General features: G+C 41.2%; 1 protein-coding gene across 1 annotated transcript in view; it reads left to right on the top strand.

The window, feature by feature from the left end:
* The window catches only part of EGF (epidermal growth factor), a 100,552-nt gene that overhangs the window by 25,718 nt on the left and 59,103 nt on the right, over positions 1-15,731 (top strand). Inside the window, exons 4-7 of the mRNA XM_079920793.1 lie at positions 4,621-4,820; positions 6,873-7,054; positions 7,469-7,696; positions 9,177-9,379. Of these exons, the coding sequence (XP_079776919.1) occupies positions 4,621-4,820; positions 6,873-7,054; positions 7,469-7,696; positions 9,177-9,379 (813 nt within the window). The remainder of the gene's footprint in view (positions 1-4,620; positions 4,821-6,872; positions 7,055-7,468; positions 7,697-9,176; positions 9,380-15,731) is intronic.

Here is a 15,731-nt window from a genome sequence, read left to right as displayed (position 1 = left end):
TGGAGAAATGTCTCTTTAGATCTTCTGCCCATTTTTTGATTGGGTTGTTTTTTTGTTATTGAGTTGTATAAGCTGTTTGTATTCAGTGTATTATTTCTGAGTCAGCTGGCTTCTATCTCACCTGTCCTGAATTTTGACCCTAATGAGTACGCTGAGAAGAAAGCCATGATTGCTCAAAAAGTAAATGTGTGCCCTTTTAGGGAAAGGAAAAGGAATTGAAAAAAAGAAGATGAGGATAGCCTTTTAGAGTGAAATAAAACTTTCTGCACTTCATAAAACCCAGATATTATTCAAGTCAGCCCCTTGGGAGGTAGGAATAAATGACTCCTATCAGGGGCTTAGGTAGGAGCAGGTGAGGAGGTGTCAGGCTTTCTTACATCAGGCCCGTCAGTTTAAATCTACATTCTTTTCTCATAGTGTCATTGAATCTTGAAAGTCCAGAGTTCCACATTCTCTTTTGTCCTGTGAGCCTTCTTCAGTCTGCCTCCAGATTTAGAGCAGGAAACCTGTGGCAGTGAGGGCAGGTGGCAGTGTTGGCCTGAGAAGACTAAGTGTAGGTGTGTCTTGCTAACATGCTTGCCAGTATCCTTGACGTGTAAACCAGGTCCCACGAGCTTTTGCCCCCAAGGCCCAAAGATGACAGTCAATTTCTCTTCTCATTTACCTGGGTGGGGCTGCTGCTCCAGACTCAGAGCAGATGAAGGGGTGATGGTTGTGAAATATTCTGTTTCTGCCACCCATATCCCCACCCCTTTCAATCAAAAATTGCTTTTTATAATTGATCTCTGTGCTATGGAGGCCCCAGGTCTTCAATGTGCTCCAAACATTCTGGACTCCTTTCTAATTGCTGAAGATCCCCTACTAATCCCCAGGTTGAGAAGTCAGAGGTTCCAATTGATTTGCTGTGACCTGTTTGCTGTCTTTGGGTTTGTATTCCTTAGACATGATGTTTGATTTTCTATGCACTTCCTTCTCACTGAACTGCACCCAAAATAAATGCTGCGGGTTTTGACATGGGAAAGTTTAGCTGTTCAAACATGCACACCCTGCTGACAAATCCACAGATTGTACCACACACCAGTGTTTATAGAATCTTTGACAGGTTTGAAAAAACACTAACTTATTTATCATTTCCAGTGTCCTACAGTCTAATGACTTTCACCAGGCCTAATTCTCAAAGTCTTTAACTTTCTTTTAAATCATATTACAATTCATTTTCACAAATATTCATCCCAGACCCTGGTTTACACAAAATGATGCTGACAATGTAGGAATGGTGTTTTGAGGGAGGTGGAATAAAAATCTGTTACAGAAGTAAAATGAAGATCGTAATGTCTTCACACATAACCCAGAGCAATGCAGGAAAGAGTATTGCATGGGGAGGATAGTACATGGGTTCTAATTCCAGCTCTACCATCAACTGTAGGTGGGACTCTGGGAAGCGTCGCTGAATTTCCTCATCTGAACTAGATCTACAATTTCCAAATTCACCAAGATATGAGAATCACCTTGATTGTCTGTTCAGAAAACAGATTCGTAGTCCTCAACCCGGCCTTACTGAAATGGAATTTCCAGGGAAGGGATCTGCAAACGATACACACACACACACACACACACACACACACACACACACACACACGCACGCACACACGCGTGCGCGCGCACAGAGCACCCTGTGTGATTTTTTTTTTTTTTTTTTTTTTGCGGTACGCGGGCCTCTCACTGCTGTGGCCTCTCCTGTTGCGGAGCACAGGCTCCGGACGCGCAGGCTCAGCGGCCATGGCTCACGGGCCCAGCCGCTCCGCGGCATGTGGGATCTTCCCGGACCGGGGCACGAACCCGTGTCCCCTGCATCGGCAGGCGGACTCTCAACCACTGCGCCACCAGGGAAGCCCTGTGTGATTGTTTTGAACAAACAGTTTTGGGAAACACTGAACTAGGTAATGTCTAGGGTCTTCTAGTTCTGAGAGCTATGATAAAACATTGGATGCTAGGATTCACCCGTGGATGAGAAAAATCTGAAGATAAAATTTATTCATTATTCATACTTAGTATTTTCATAAATATTTGTTTTTTGAAAAGCTATTGAAGTTAATGCTATGGTCTGTGTTTTATGGATCTAAGTGTTTTTCAGATTTATTTTTTCTCTTTGATTCATTGACTGTAATATCTGGACTGTCTAGCCCGTGGTGTTGTATTAAGGATAAATGAGACCAGGATGTGAAAGTTTGCTATTATTATTGTTGTTGTTAGTAAAATAACCACCATAGGATAGATTCTGCTTTTATGAATTTGATAGATCTTCTAGGGTCTATGTCTTCATTCATATTGGTAAAAAGCCCAGACAAATTAAAAAATACAATTATTTCTTCATTAATTTATTGATTTAGGAAAAAATTTAGAGTACTTACTATGTGCAAAGCATTATGCTGTGTTCTGTCTAAAATGTTTAGTGCTTTTCATTTCTCCTTTTTTTACCCGAAATCCTATTTAGTAGTACTTTGGAATGAATCAGATGTTTTATTGATCTCCTCAATGTATCAATGCATTAGAAAATTAATAGCATGTATTGACACATCTATTCAGTTTACACAGGATGCATGATACACATTTCAAAGAGAGGACTCCTGGCAACAAATCCACAGGCCCACCCCAATCTGTGGCCCACAGATTAGTAGCTGTCTATTTAGGGTGTCTTTTCCTATGCCTTCCTTTCCTCCGTGATACATTGCTGTAAGAGAAATAAGTTATAGCGACATTCCGGTCCACGGGTTCAAACCTGAACAATGGTACAACCCTACGTAGGGAGACCTCGGTTGTGGGAATAAGTAATGGCAAATCATATTTGTGTAGTGCTTCACAAATAATGAACTAGTTTCATATCTATAATTTCATTTTCTTTCCCCAGTAGTCCTCTGATATGGGCTGGGGAGGTCTTGTGAGATGTCCAGAGAAACTAGTGAGCCAGGGCTGGAAACCAGGCCTCCTGGCTTTCAGTTTAATGCCCTTTCCATTTCTCCTGTGATACCTCTGATTCTACAGCTAGAATGGCAATGGAGAACGGGCTGTCCTACACATCTCTGCCAGGGGTCTTGTGCTGTGGAAAAGATATGGGAAGAGTGATTTGAGCGAATTCTTTTAGACACTTATGAAGGCATCTGTTTCAAAACTCTCACGATCTTACACTTCTCCCTTCTCTTGTATGTATCTCTATTCCAATATATTCTCTAAAGTGGAGCTAATGTTTCTGACTCTAGAACATAATCCCCAAGTAAGAGGATGTTAATTCATCATCATTTGAAATCCTTAGAACAGTAAACACATTTATTATGTCATATTAAGTTATTAAGGTTTAATATTAGAACGGAGTCAGCCCAGCAGGGCAGTGAGAATGTGTTAGAATTCTTCTGCAATTCCCCACTCATCCCAGTGGTTAACTGGGATAGTTATCTAAAGGCAGAATGGCAGAAGCCTCTTCATCCTCAGTCTGGAAAGACCAAGGAAACTAACACTTGCTAACCGTGGCTGCAGAGTATGACACGGTGCCCTGACATCGTCTTGGAGCATTGTAAGCAAGCTCCGTGTGGACGGCCAATAATTTCTGCTGAGATTTCCAAAGAGAAGTATCAGGTTCCCAAGCAGGTGTTGAGTACTTGGGAGTCTGAGTGGGTAGATGGTCATCACCTGGAACAGGACGGGACCCCAGGCATAGGGTTAGGATACAGGGCAAGGCCTTGTAGGAATCAAGAGATCCACTGAGGTCCACTACTCAGATTTGGCACATAAAAGTTTAGGGCACTCAGTTACTTGAATTTTGAATTTCAGGTAAACTGAATAATTTTTTAGGGTAAAGGATGTCCCATGCAATATACATGCAATTCAAATTTAACTGGGAGCTGTAAATTTTATGGGGCAATGTTAACAGGGACAAAATGTTTCAGAGCTTTCGTGGACAGCATTTCAATTTTTCCTGATTCCGCTCAAGACCTCTAGGTTTCACCATGTTCTTCTTTGTCAGTAACCTGGATGCTCTGTTCATAAGGTAAGACTAGAGGAGGGAGATCCATTTCCAAAACAGTAATATCTGAAATTTTATTTCCAATTTACGTAATGAAATTGGACATTCATACAGACCCTCTTTACAATAGAATACAGTAGGTAGTTTCTTTTTGAACATAAAAACATTATTAAGCTAGAAAGTGTCTTTCTCTTCAAATATTTCTTTTTTCATAATTTGTCAATGTTCACTTCTTACAATCAATTTGTGGAGAAAATGATTTACAAAATTAATTGTGAACATCTACAGGAAGTCTTTATTATCTAAACAATGGTATTTATTTAAAATATAAAAGCAGGACTTAAAAAATTAACTGTGGGGACTCCTCTGGCCGTCCAGTGGTTAAGACTCCAAACTTCCAAAGCAGGGGGCACGGGTTCGATACCTGGTTGGGGAAATAAGATCCTACATGCCGTGCCATGCAGCGCAACCAAAAAAATTTAAAAACAAAACAACACAAAAACCTAATTCTGCTTGTGCTATTTGTCATGGGGAAGTATTTTGTCTTAATCAGATAAAATATCATTGAAAATATACTGTTTGGTTTCTTTCTTCCCATGCAGGTCCTGCACCCTTCTTAATTTTCTCACATGGAAACAGGATCTTTAGGATTGACTTAGAAGGAACTAATCATGAGCAATTGGTGGCAGATGCTGGCATATCCATGATCATGGATTTTCATTACAATGAAGAAAGAATCTATTGGGTCGATCTAGAAAGACAACTTTTGCAAAGAGTTTTTCTGAATGGGACAAGCCAAGAGGTAAAGTACCATTTCCCATGGCATTTGAGGGAGTTTTGAACAGGCTGTCAAATATGATATAGCAAATTCATAACATATAGATAAATAAAAATTACATTACATTGCAAATACGTGTCTGGCATATGTAGGTATTTATTTAATCTGCATCTGTGGTATCATGTTACTGAACAAGCCCATACATGTGGCATTGATATTTGGAAGTCCCCAACAGGAGAAAGTGAGGATGTCAATGTAATTTTGAAAAGATGTAAGTTTATTAAGCCAGATCACCATTTTATGGTTAAAACAGATTATTTACATGATTATTTTCTACTCCAGTGGTTCTCAGCTGGTGACAATTTTGCCCCTCAGGGGACATTTGGCAATGTCAAGAAACATTTTTGATTGTCACAACTGGACTGGAGAGAAGAGAAGATGTGCTAGAGGCCAGGGATGCTGCTAATCTTCCTACAATATGTAGGACAGTCCCTCACAACAAAGAATTACCAGGCCCCCAATGTCAGTCGTGCTGAGGTTGAGAAACCCTGTCTCATCTGTTTAAAATCTCTGTCATGGGTTTTTGCACCTAATATTTAGGAAGAAAATCTTTCTTCTTTTTATCCTCAAGGTGTTCGCAGTCTGGAAAAAAATAATAAAGCAGGTGATAGATATAAAATATTTTGCTTCAATCACATACAAAAGATCTTTTATCTTTCTTCTTAAATAGTAGAACCCTTAAATGAGTCCCAGCAGGAATGGTCTCTCCTGGGAGATGGATTACAGAGAGCGGGTGGCCAGAGAAACCTTAAGCATTTATTCCCAACACAAAGTGCCCGCTGTTTGTTTTTGGGGTTTGTTTTTTTTTTTTTAAACACAACTTTCTCCCTCCAATTATTCTTAAAGCCTTCAATTAGGCACTAATCTGTTTTATCACATCTCTAATGCTTACTAATCTCACTTTTAACAAAGATGGCTACTCATTACTCTCCAGCCATCTGTAGACTAGTTTCAAAATCTTGAGTTTAAGAATTTGGAGGGTTTCCTGTCAGAGAACAGGAAAAAAACATTAAATAGTTGTGGAATTTGTGGCAAGTCATTAGGAAAGGATTGGCCTGAAGCCTAAAATCCACTAGTATTAGTCCCTGCTTTGGGTTAAAACATTGTTTAAAAAGGACAACCATTAAAAGGCAAACAATTTACCAGGGTGAACTAATATATTAGCAATTAGTTAAATGGATTGGCTAGATTACTTTGTATGGGATGTACATATAGCACAGACTCCTGAGACTGATTTCTGCCCAACTCTGTGTTTGCTGATTTCACATCGGTAGTTGAAAATCAGTGATTGTGGGAATATTTCCACCACGGAAGTCTGCCATGGTACACATCAGGGCTTCCTCCAATCTCTCACCCTCCGCGTACCTAGAGGACTGGTTTACCTGCACATGCTGGAACTAGGAGATAACTGAGGTTTGGTTAAGTTGTTTTTATCATGAGAGAGCATTAAAGAAAAGCCCTGCTATTCAGATCCTGGGGACAGAGCCTGAAGGCACTGAGGACTTTTAGAAAGGGAGGGACCTGGAAGGTCCCTTTATAAAGGGAGGAAGAGGGACCAGAAGAAATGAATCTACTTCATGCCCCTATGCACAAACTCCAAGGGAATCTTGCCAGAATTTAGCAAAGCTTGGAATTGGGTTCAGGTGAGAACCTGGAAAATTCCGTTAGCAAATGGAATTGAATAAACTAACCTTAAGGTAGCATGGAAATTCCACTGTTACTATAGTTGAAATAATTAATACTTTATGGCTGATTGCCTAATGTCAATAAATATAGAATAAACTTTCATCTCAAAGCTGTGATATAAATACTATGCCCAGAAATATTCACATGAGAGGATGAATATTGCTGCATCTGAATAATGGCACGGTATCTATGACTAGTTTATCATTTAAATTTTGGGAATGCACAAAAATGACAAGAACTTAAAAGAATAAACTTTGATACATAACAATAAAAACAATTTTGTTGTGAATGGGGAAATATTAATAACAATTTTAAAATTTGATTTTACAGAAAATATGCGAGATAGAGAAAAATGTTTCAGGAATGGCAATAAATTGGATCAATGAAGAACTTATTTGGTCAAATCAACAGGAAGGAATCATTACAGTAACAGATATGAAAGGAAACAATTCCCGTGTTCTCTTAAGCGCCTTAAAATATCCTGCAAATATAGCAGTTGATCCAGTAGAAAGGTAAATGCTGCTGGTTTTGGACATTGAAATATATTTCAAAATCTGAAATTCATGGAATCATAACATTTTGACTTAAAGAGACCTCCTGATTGAGACCAAGACTCTCTTTTGCAATGTACAAACACCATTTTCAATAGGGCGTTTGCCTGGGTTTGAACTGAGGCAGGCTTGCTCTACCAGTAGCACTCTTGACTACCATGGTTTCCTGCTAGAGAAGCGTAATTCTCCTTCTAACTTGAAATCACACGGAATTGCCATAACAGGGCAATAAATATTTGTTGAATTGAATTTTCATTCAAAATAGTCAAACTCGTCCTGTGCAGACATCCGGGGATTACTGAAAAACTGAGAGAAGTCAGCCGTTTCAGTGACCTTACATTCAATTATGTGTCTACGTGATGTGTTTGCCCTCAGGTTTATGTTTTGGTCTTCAGAGGTGGCGGGCAGCCTTCACAGAGCGGATCTCGGTGGTGTGGAAGTGAAGCTTCTGTTAGAGACATCAGAGAAAATAACAGCTGTGTCCTTGGATGTGCTTGAGAAACGGCTCTTTTGGATTCAGTACCACAGAGAAAGAAGCAATTCTCGTATTTGTTCCTGTGATTACGATGGAGGTTCCGTCCATTTTAGCCAGCATCACACACAGTAAGTTTTGCTTTTGGTATAAAATAACACAATTGCCATTTGAAGTTTGTGTGATCAATGAATGTTACTTTTGTCAGCTAAACTGGTGTAGTGGTTTAGTACAGATTTTGGAGTCCAAAACCTTGAGCTCAAGTCCCAGATTTACTATTTATTAGGTGAGTGACTTGGGCAGGTTACACAACTTCTCTCATCCTGTTTCCTTTAATGTGGGTGTCGGAGTAGGGAGGGAACAAAAAGTGCCCACTGAACTGAAATGGTATTTTGAGACTGAACAACAAGGCAGGCGGCCCCATATAAGCAATGGATCAGTATATTATAGGGTAACTTTCTCAGAGGGTGGGATTGGGTGGGCAGCGATCCAGAGCATTTGTAGCTGCACTCCACACTCCCAAGGGGCCACTGAGACAATTTTACAGTTAACTTAGGGTATGGGGATATGTGCTTGGAAACAGGAAGTGCATTCCTCAGTCAAGATTTATTCCTAAGTCTTGTGGGTGCTGGAAATATGGCAGTGAAGGTCTTCATCATTTTATGGGGACTAAGAGAGCATAGAGGCCACCCAATCCTAATGATTATTAATCAATATCTATTATTTACAAAGCCCTTGACAACGGAGAAGTTATCTACTGCACAGTACGGTCCTGGGTAGGGTCAGCGGAAGGATAGGAGGAATTGTACGGGCCCAAGATGGCATCAGTTATGCTGAGAGCCATACAGTGGGGATAATAATAGGACCTATTTCTTGGGATTATTGTGAAGATTAAGTAAAGAAACACAAATAAAAATAATTAACAGAGTATTTGGCATATAATAAATTTTCACATGCTGGTTATAGGTATTCATTTTGGAATTACTATGTCATATGTTTTGTGAAGCATCTGTCTTTCATTTGACTTGCTATCTTGCCAGCAACTGACTCTAGCTTGCGGCAAGAGGCAGCAATTAGTTGTGCAAAACTGACACAACCTGAAGTCCACTCTTTTTTTTTTTTTGCGGTACACGGGCCTCTCACTGTTGTGGCCGCTCCCGTTGCGGAGCACAGGCTCCGGACGTGCAGGCTCAGCGGCCATGGTTCACGGGCCCAGCCCCTCCGCAGCATGTGGGATCTTCCCGGACCGGGGCACGAACCCGTGTCCCCTGCATCGGCAGGCAGACTCTCAACCACTGCTCCACCAGGGAAGCCCTGAAGTCCACTCTTATCCCGTTTCTGTTTTCTTCCCTATTTTATTTTCACCACACTTAGGTGCTGAGAGGCAAAAGAATGAGAATGGATCTGGAGCTAAAAATCGTATCCTATTAATTCAGATTATGGCTACATAAAGAAAAATTTAAACTTAATATCTGTTTCTAACCCTAAATGAGAAACAATTGAAAACGTAGGTGATTAAAATTCAGACGATAAATTGAAATGAAGTGAAACTCTAATAAGCCCAGAAGAAATGTTCTGCCATTCTGTATGTGCTTTTCCTGTTGTTTTTAGGCACAATATTGTTGCGATGTCCCTTTTTGGTGATCGTATTTTCTATTCAACATGGAAAAAGAAGACAATTTGGATAGCTAACAAGTACACTGGGAAGAATATGGTTAAAATTAACCTCAGTCCATCATTTGTACCACCTGGTGGAATTAAAGTAGTGCATCCGCTCGTACAGCCCAAGGCAGAGGGTGATCCTTGGGCACCTGGTGAGTCATCTTTGACCTCAAACGGAGTCTGGCATGGTCCCCAACTGCCTACTTGCTCATAGGAGTCATCCTTGATTTCTCCCACTGCCTCACCCTCAATTTCCAATGTACCGCCAAATCCTTTCCATTCTACCTCCTAAATACATCTCAAATGTCCACTCCCCCCCCCCCCCCCCAGCTGCCACCACCATAGTCCAAACAGCCAGCATATCTCGTCTGGCCTATTGTAGCAGCTGCTTAATTAATCTTTCCATTTTCTCCTCTTGCCTTTACATAGTAAATCTGATCTGTTAACCCCCCCTGCTTAAAATCTTTCAAAAGCTTTCCTTTGCATTTAGATCGAAATTTAACATTTAACCAGGCCTATCAGTATTTGACCAATTTGATCCAGCATCTTTTCCTCCTCCCCTCACTGGACTCTAACACAAGTCTTCCTGGAGTTCTTCAGACGTACCAAGCTCCTTCATAGCTTCGGGATTTTGCAGTCACTCTTCTCTCTGCCTAGACTTCTCTCCAGTTCTGAGCTTAACTGTCATGTCCTCAGGTAGGCCTTCTCTGGTCCTCCGAGCAAAGTAGGCCCCTTCACCTCCTATCTTTCTCTCGATAGATATTCACTGAACTCATCAAACGTGGAATTACATACCACTTTGCTTTCTTTTTGATTTTCTCTCCCACTTGATTATAAATGCCATGCATGCAGGGACTATATCTGACGGATGGATGGACAGATTGATGTAAACCACCCTATATTCAGTGGTTATTTATTTATTTATAAAGAATTAGTAAAATAAATGGATTCACTGAATCTAGTCATAGTTCCAAATTTCTACATTCAAATGCAGTCTTCTCTGAATTCTGTTGAAGGACGAAGGGAACGAAAAGTGCCCATTGAACTGAGGAAGCATCGTAAGACCAAAAAATGAGGCAGGCAGCTCCGTATAATCAGTGGATTGATTTATTACAGAGTAACTTACAGGGTGGGATTGGAATTGGGCAGACAACGATCTGGAAGCATTCACAGATGTACTCTGCACTGCCGAGGGGCCACTGGGACAATTTTATAGTTAACCTGGGGTATGGGGGTACGTGCTTGGAAGCAATGTTTATGAATGGGTCACTAGACTCATGGGTGCCAGGAATATGTCAGGGAAGGTTTTCATCATTGTCTGGGGACTAAAAGAGTATAGAGGCTACCTGGTCCTTATGATTATTACCTACAAAGCCCTTGATGACAGAGAAGTGATTCACTGCACAGCACAGTCCTGGGTAGAGTCAGCAGAAGGACAGGAGAAACTGTAAGGGCCCAAGATGACGTCAGTTATGCTAACAGGCATACCAATCCCTTCACATATAATCATCCTTTTAGGTAGGCTGTCTTGATATGGCTCATATACCACATAAATTATGTTACACTAACATCTGCCTTTATGTAAACATTTTATTTCAAGAGGGCTTTAAAATATATTTAATTTCATCTGCAACTAGCCTTGTGAGTTTCCAAAATAAAGATGGAATTGTTTGTTTTCTCTCCTTTCTACCTGTCGGATGCCACTAGGATTTGGTAATAATGTGGGACATGGTAGGGACTGTTAAGTCCCTCCCACAATTAGCGTATAAATGGGTTTGCACCTGCCCTCGACTTAGCTCCTGAAGAGAGCTGAAGGGACTGAACAGAGAACAGGCGTGAGATTGTCAAAGGGAGGTTAGAAGCTAGGGGGAATTGACATTGTTATTTCTTATATCCTCAGGCAGGTAACTAATAGTACAAATGCTTTTAATCTATTTCTTTAAAAAACTTAGATAGAAACTATAATTTCACTTGTGTAATGACTATACTTTCAATGCAAGAGATGAGAAACTGCAAGGACAAATTCTTAGAGATGAAGCATTTGTTCAGGCAAGTTATTTTTTTTAACTCACTTATTTGAATTTAAAAAGCAAGAGTTGTGGTAAACAATTCAACTGTGGCTTGAGCACAGCATTAAAGAACAACAACGAAGTAGCAAGACTAGAGAATAGATGGTGACCATATTCCACACATAAAGGCAGTGCCTCTGATATACTGCCAGTTACCTTACATGGGAAATTTCGACTCAAGGTCAGATACAACTTATTGTCCAAGTGGTGATGACTCACAATAAAATTAGAACCAACAACTATAATACTATGAATAAATAATTATTGGTCTCATTCACAGTAGTTAGAGATATCATCATCACTATCTCTTACATTTATATGTAACCTCATAATTTCCAAAGTATTTTCTTGGGCATTGTCATATTGGTTTGTCACAGCAACATTGTGAGACAGAAAGGTCCTCAATTATTGTACTCATTTCATAATTGAAAAATATGAAGCCTAGAGAAATAGAGTGACTTTTCCAGGATTACACACCTTGTAAATGATGGATTCTGGAAAAAATTCCTGTCTGTCAGTTTAGTGTTCTTTCTACCATAAACAGGTAAGCTCTTCAGAGTCCTTCACTATTACTTGGCCTCTTTGATGGGGAGTTCAAATAGGATATTGAAAGCATGAATTTCAGGAGAAAATCTACAATGATGCACTATAGAACAATGTGGCAAATAATAGAATTTGATTGGAAAGACGGTGCCAGCGGCAGAGCTACAGGCAAACCTGGAATCTAGAAGGCAGTTGGCACTGGAGATACTGGCTTTAGTTATTGATCAAAGGATGGGCTTCATAGGAGGTCCAAGTGCAAAGGACTTTTGATTTCAAGAGCACTGTTACTTTGACTATCATCAAATAGGTTTAAATTGTTTTAGTGCCATGTACAGCAGAAATTCTTCACCTGAGATTTAGGGTTGTGAAGCCCTTGATTGTATATGTTAGATGAAGATATGCAATTGTCCCTCTAGGGAGATGGTACCTAACTTCCATCAGATTCTCAAAGTACCTGATAGCCTTCACATTTAAAGATGTACTTCTGGGCTTCCCTGGTGGCGCAGTGGTTGAGAGTCTGCCTGCCGGTGCAGGGGACGCGGGTTCGTGCCCCGGTCCGGGAAGATCCCACATGCCGCGGAGCGGCTGGGCCCGTGAGCCATGGCCGCTGAGCCTGCGCGTCTGGAGCCTGTGCTCCGCGATGGGAGAGGCCACAGTGGTGAGAGGCCCGCGTATCAGGCCAAAAAAAAAAAAAAAGATGTACTTTTCTGGAGGCTGGTTAATTCCTGCTGAAGAATAGGCTTACAATTGTAGCTCTTCTGGCAAAGTGAACAGTAGTAGTACCTTGGTTTGCAAGGCATTTAGTAGTGAGACTACTTCAGTGAGGAGATAGCTGAGAAAAATCATGTAACTTGGTTGATATTATTTTTATTATAAAATATATGTATTTATACAAATAAGAGGACCAACAAACTTACCTCATGAAAAATGCCTAAACTATCATTTATCAAAACGTTCTCCAAACACTAGTTCTGTAAGGGTTATTTGGAAGGAAGAAACATTTTAGGGTCAGATGATTCAGACAGACTGGGTTAAATAAAGTTAAGCAGGTTGATTTTTCCTCAAGTGATTTCTCAGAACCACTCGGACGGTTCTGTGCACTGTTAATCTCTAAGGGCCGTATAACCTGTGGCATTTTTCTATTTTATTTCCTACGCTGTAGGCTGTTTGACTCCTGAATATATTATTTTTAGTCCAGACCTCTTTCTTGAGATATAAACAAATGAAGGGGGGCCGGTAACCTGAGGCACAGTGAGAGCTAAGCTGCAGAAAAAAGTGATTTCAAACATTGGGGATTTATTCATAATATACAAAAGGGAGCAGCCCTGATGAAGACCAAGGGCAAGGGTGGGGCTTACAAAGGCAGAGCCACAGAGCTCCACCAGGAAGAGTAATGTGTCAGTTTAAACAAGTGCTTGTTTGTCCACGGCTTGTCCATTGGGATTGGCTGGTTATAGAGGAGTTCGATGCAGATTGATGAGCCCAAGTCGAGGTAGTAGAGCCACAGTTTCAGCATCAGGCTGGTTTTCTGATGATTCTGACCTATTTCCTGAGAGTGGTCACTCTGGTGCCTTCTCTTGCAGTCTGCTTCCTCCAGGATCAGGGTCCTGCTGGGGCCACGTCGGATGTACACATTCAGGCTCAGCACAAGTTTCCTTCTCAAGGCCCACATGTTCACCTGCCTTCTGAGCATTTCTACTTGGATTTCTTGCAAGTGCTTCAGGAGCAAAGGAAATAACTGACCCACTCACTTTCCCCTCTCTTCTCCCCAGCTTCTCTCCCTCCAGTGTCCCTACTTTGGTGAGTAGCATTCTACCTCCACCTCGACAGGCAGAAATCTAGGAGTTGCCCTTTCCTCCCTCTTTCTCGTTCCAACACCATGAAATCAGTCTCCAGCTCCTGACAATTCTACTACCTACCATCTAACCACTTGGGCCCCTCTCAGAGCTCTCCATCCCTGGTGTCCACTTCATTCGTGTCCCCCACCTCCCTTTGCCATGCTGCAGGGAGTATAACCCTTCAAAACAAAGAACCCAATCGTGTCGTTCCTGGGTTAAAATCAGTTGTCAACTCTCAATTGCCAATAATAAAACCCAGTCTTTGTATCTAACTGGTTCACGGGGTACCCCGTTCATTCCTCAGCTTCCACTCTCACCATTTTCTGCATTAAAGTCTGGGCTGCAGCCATCCTCAAAGATTTGATTTCCTCCAGGGAGGCACGCTTGCTCTCTACCCCAGCCTTTCGGCATGTTCTGGAACGCTCTTTCTTTTTTTTTTTTTTTTTGGCTGCACGGCTTGCGGCTCTCAGTTCCTCGACCAGGGATTGAACCTGGGCCATGGCGGTGAAAGCCCTGAATCCTAACCACAAGGCCACCAGGGAACTCCCTGGAAGCACTCTTTCTAATTCTCGGCAGTGGCTTACTCTTCATCCTCTGAGAAACAGCTCCAATATCACTTCTTTCAGGAACACTTTCCCTGACCTCAGAGCCTCAGTAGCTATTTGCAGAAAATAGCAGATTTCCCCTGTCACAGGGCACTTATCATGTTTTGCCATAATCGTGTGTCTTCCTCAACTTCCTTTGTCCTATGAGGACACAGAGTACAACTCTCCATTGTACTCCCAGTGCCTAGAGGACATTTAATAAACCATAGTTGGAAAAAAAAAAAGACTGAGAAAAACACCCTTTGGTACCCTCTCCCTGCTAAATAATACCACGAGGAACAAGTTCCAAAGATATTTAATATCTGAAGACGTGTTGCCTTTCTTCCATGTTGTAAGCCCCTGCCCTTGGCCAGACAGTGTTCAGCGAGCCTGTTCCCTTTTGTATAGTTATGAATAAATCCAAGTGTTTTAAATCAGTTTTCTCTGCAGCAGATCTTTGGAGCTTAACTCTAAGGAGAGTCTTTTTCAGAGTCTTTTAGACTCTTTTATGCTTCAGTCTTTTTCTTCTTTCTTTTCATTAAGTGGTCTAGGTTTCAGGGAAAAGGTCTGGGCTAGAAGTAATAGATTTGGGAGTCACATGGGCTGCTGCGTAGGAAATAGAAAAATGGCACAGGTTGTATTGCTCTTAGAAATTATAGTCATGACCGTTGACTGGGTGCAGAATGATCTGGTCTGGGCTTCTCCTACATTATCTCATTTAATCTCCACAACAACCCTACAAATTAAGTGTGATTATTAGTACCATTTTATAGATTACAAAGCTGAGGTTCAGAGATGTCACAGTCACTTGTTCAAGGTCACACTGGGGTAGACCTGAGATTTGAACTCAGGCAGACTGACGCCATGCTGCCTCCCCAGCTACCCTCTCACTATTGTCTATAGTTTCCTATATTAGGTTTGCCTTAATTGTTTTGGGATAAGTTGTCATTTGGCTTATTCTTGTCTATCCATGGCCTGCTGGTGGTTAAAAGCTTCAGTTTGCACAGATTATGGGGCCCAAACCTTATTTTTTTTCTCTTTTAAAATTTTTTTCCACTTCAGGAACTCAGAAAATCAATCTCTCTCTCTCTCCGTCTCTCTCTTTGTCTCTCTCAGTCACACACACACAAGCATACACACACACACACACACACACACACGCGCGCACATACTCCTCCTCTGGCGCTCTGAAAAGAGACACAGAGTTGATCTCACATTTTTGTTGTCATGATTTAACTTATTAGGCAACAGTGTTCTCCTGGCTGCCCTGACGCCTATACTGTTAGAGCTGTCCCTCAGTAACCACGGGGATTTGTTCGGACTCTGGCCAATACCAAAATCCGAGGGTGCACTAGTCCCTTATAAAAGAGTGTAGTATTTGCATATTACCTAACGTCCTTCCTTGTACTTTAAATCATCTCTAGATTACTTATCATACCTAAAACAATATAAATACTATGTAAATAATTG

The sequence above is a fragment of the Stenella coeruleoalba genome (assembly GCF_951394435.1).
Source record: "Stenella coeruleoalba genome assembly, chromosome: 4".
Classification (NCBI taxonomy): domain Eukaryota; kingdom Metazoa; phylum Chordata; class Mammalia; order Artiodactyla; family Delphinidae; genus Stenella; species Stenella coeruleoalba.
Note: the sequence above shows the minus strand (reverse complement) of the source record. Positions and strands in the feature narration are given on the sequence as shown.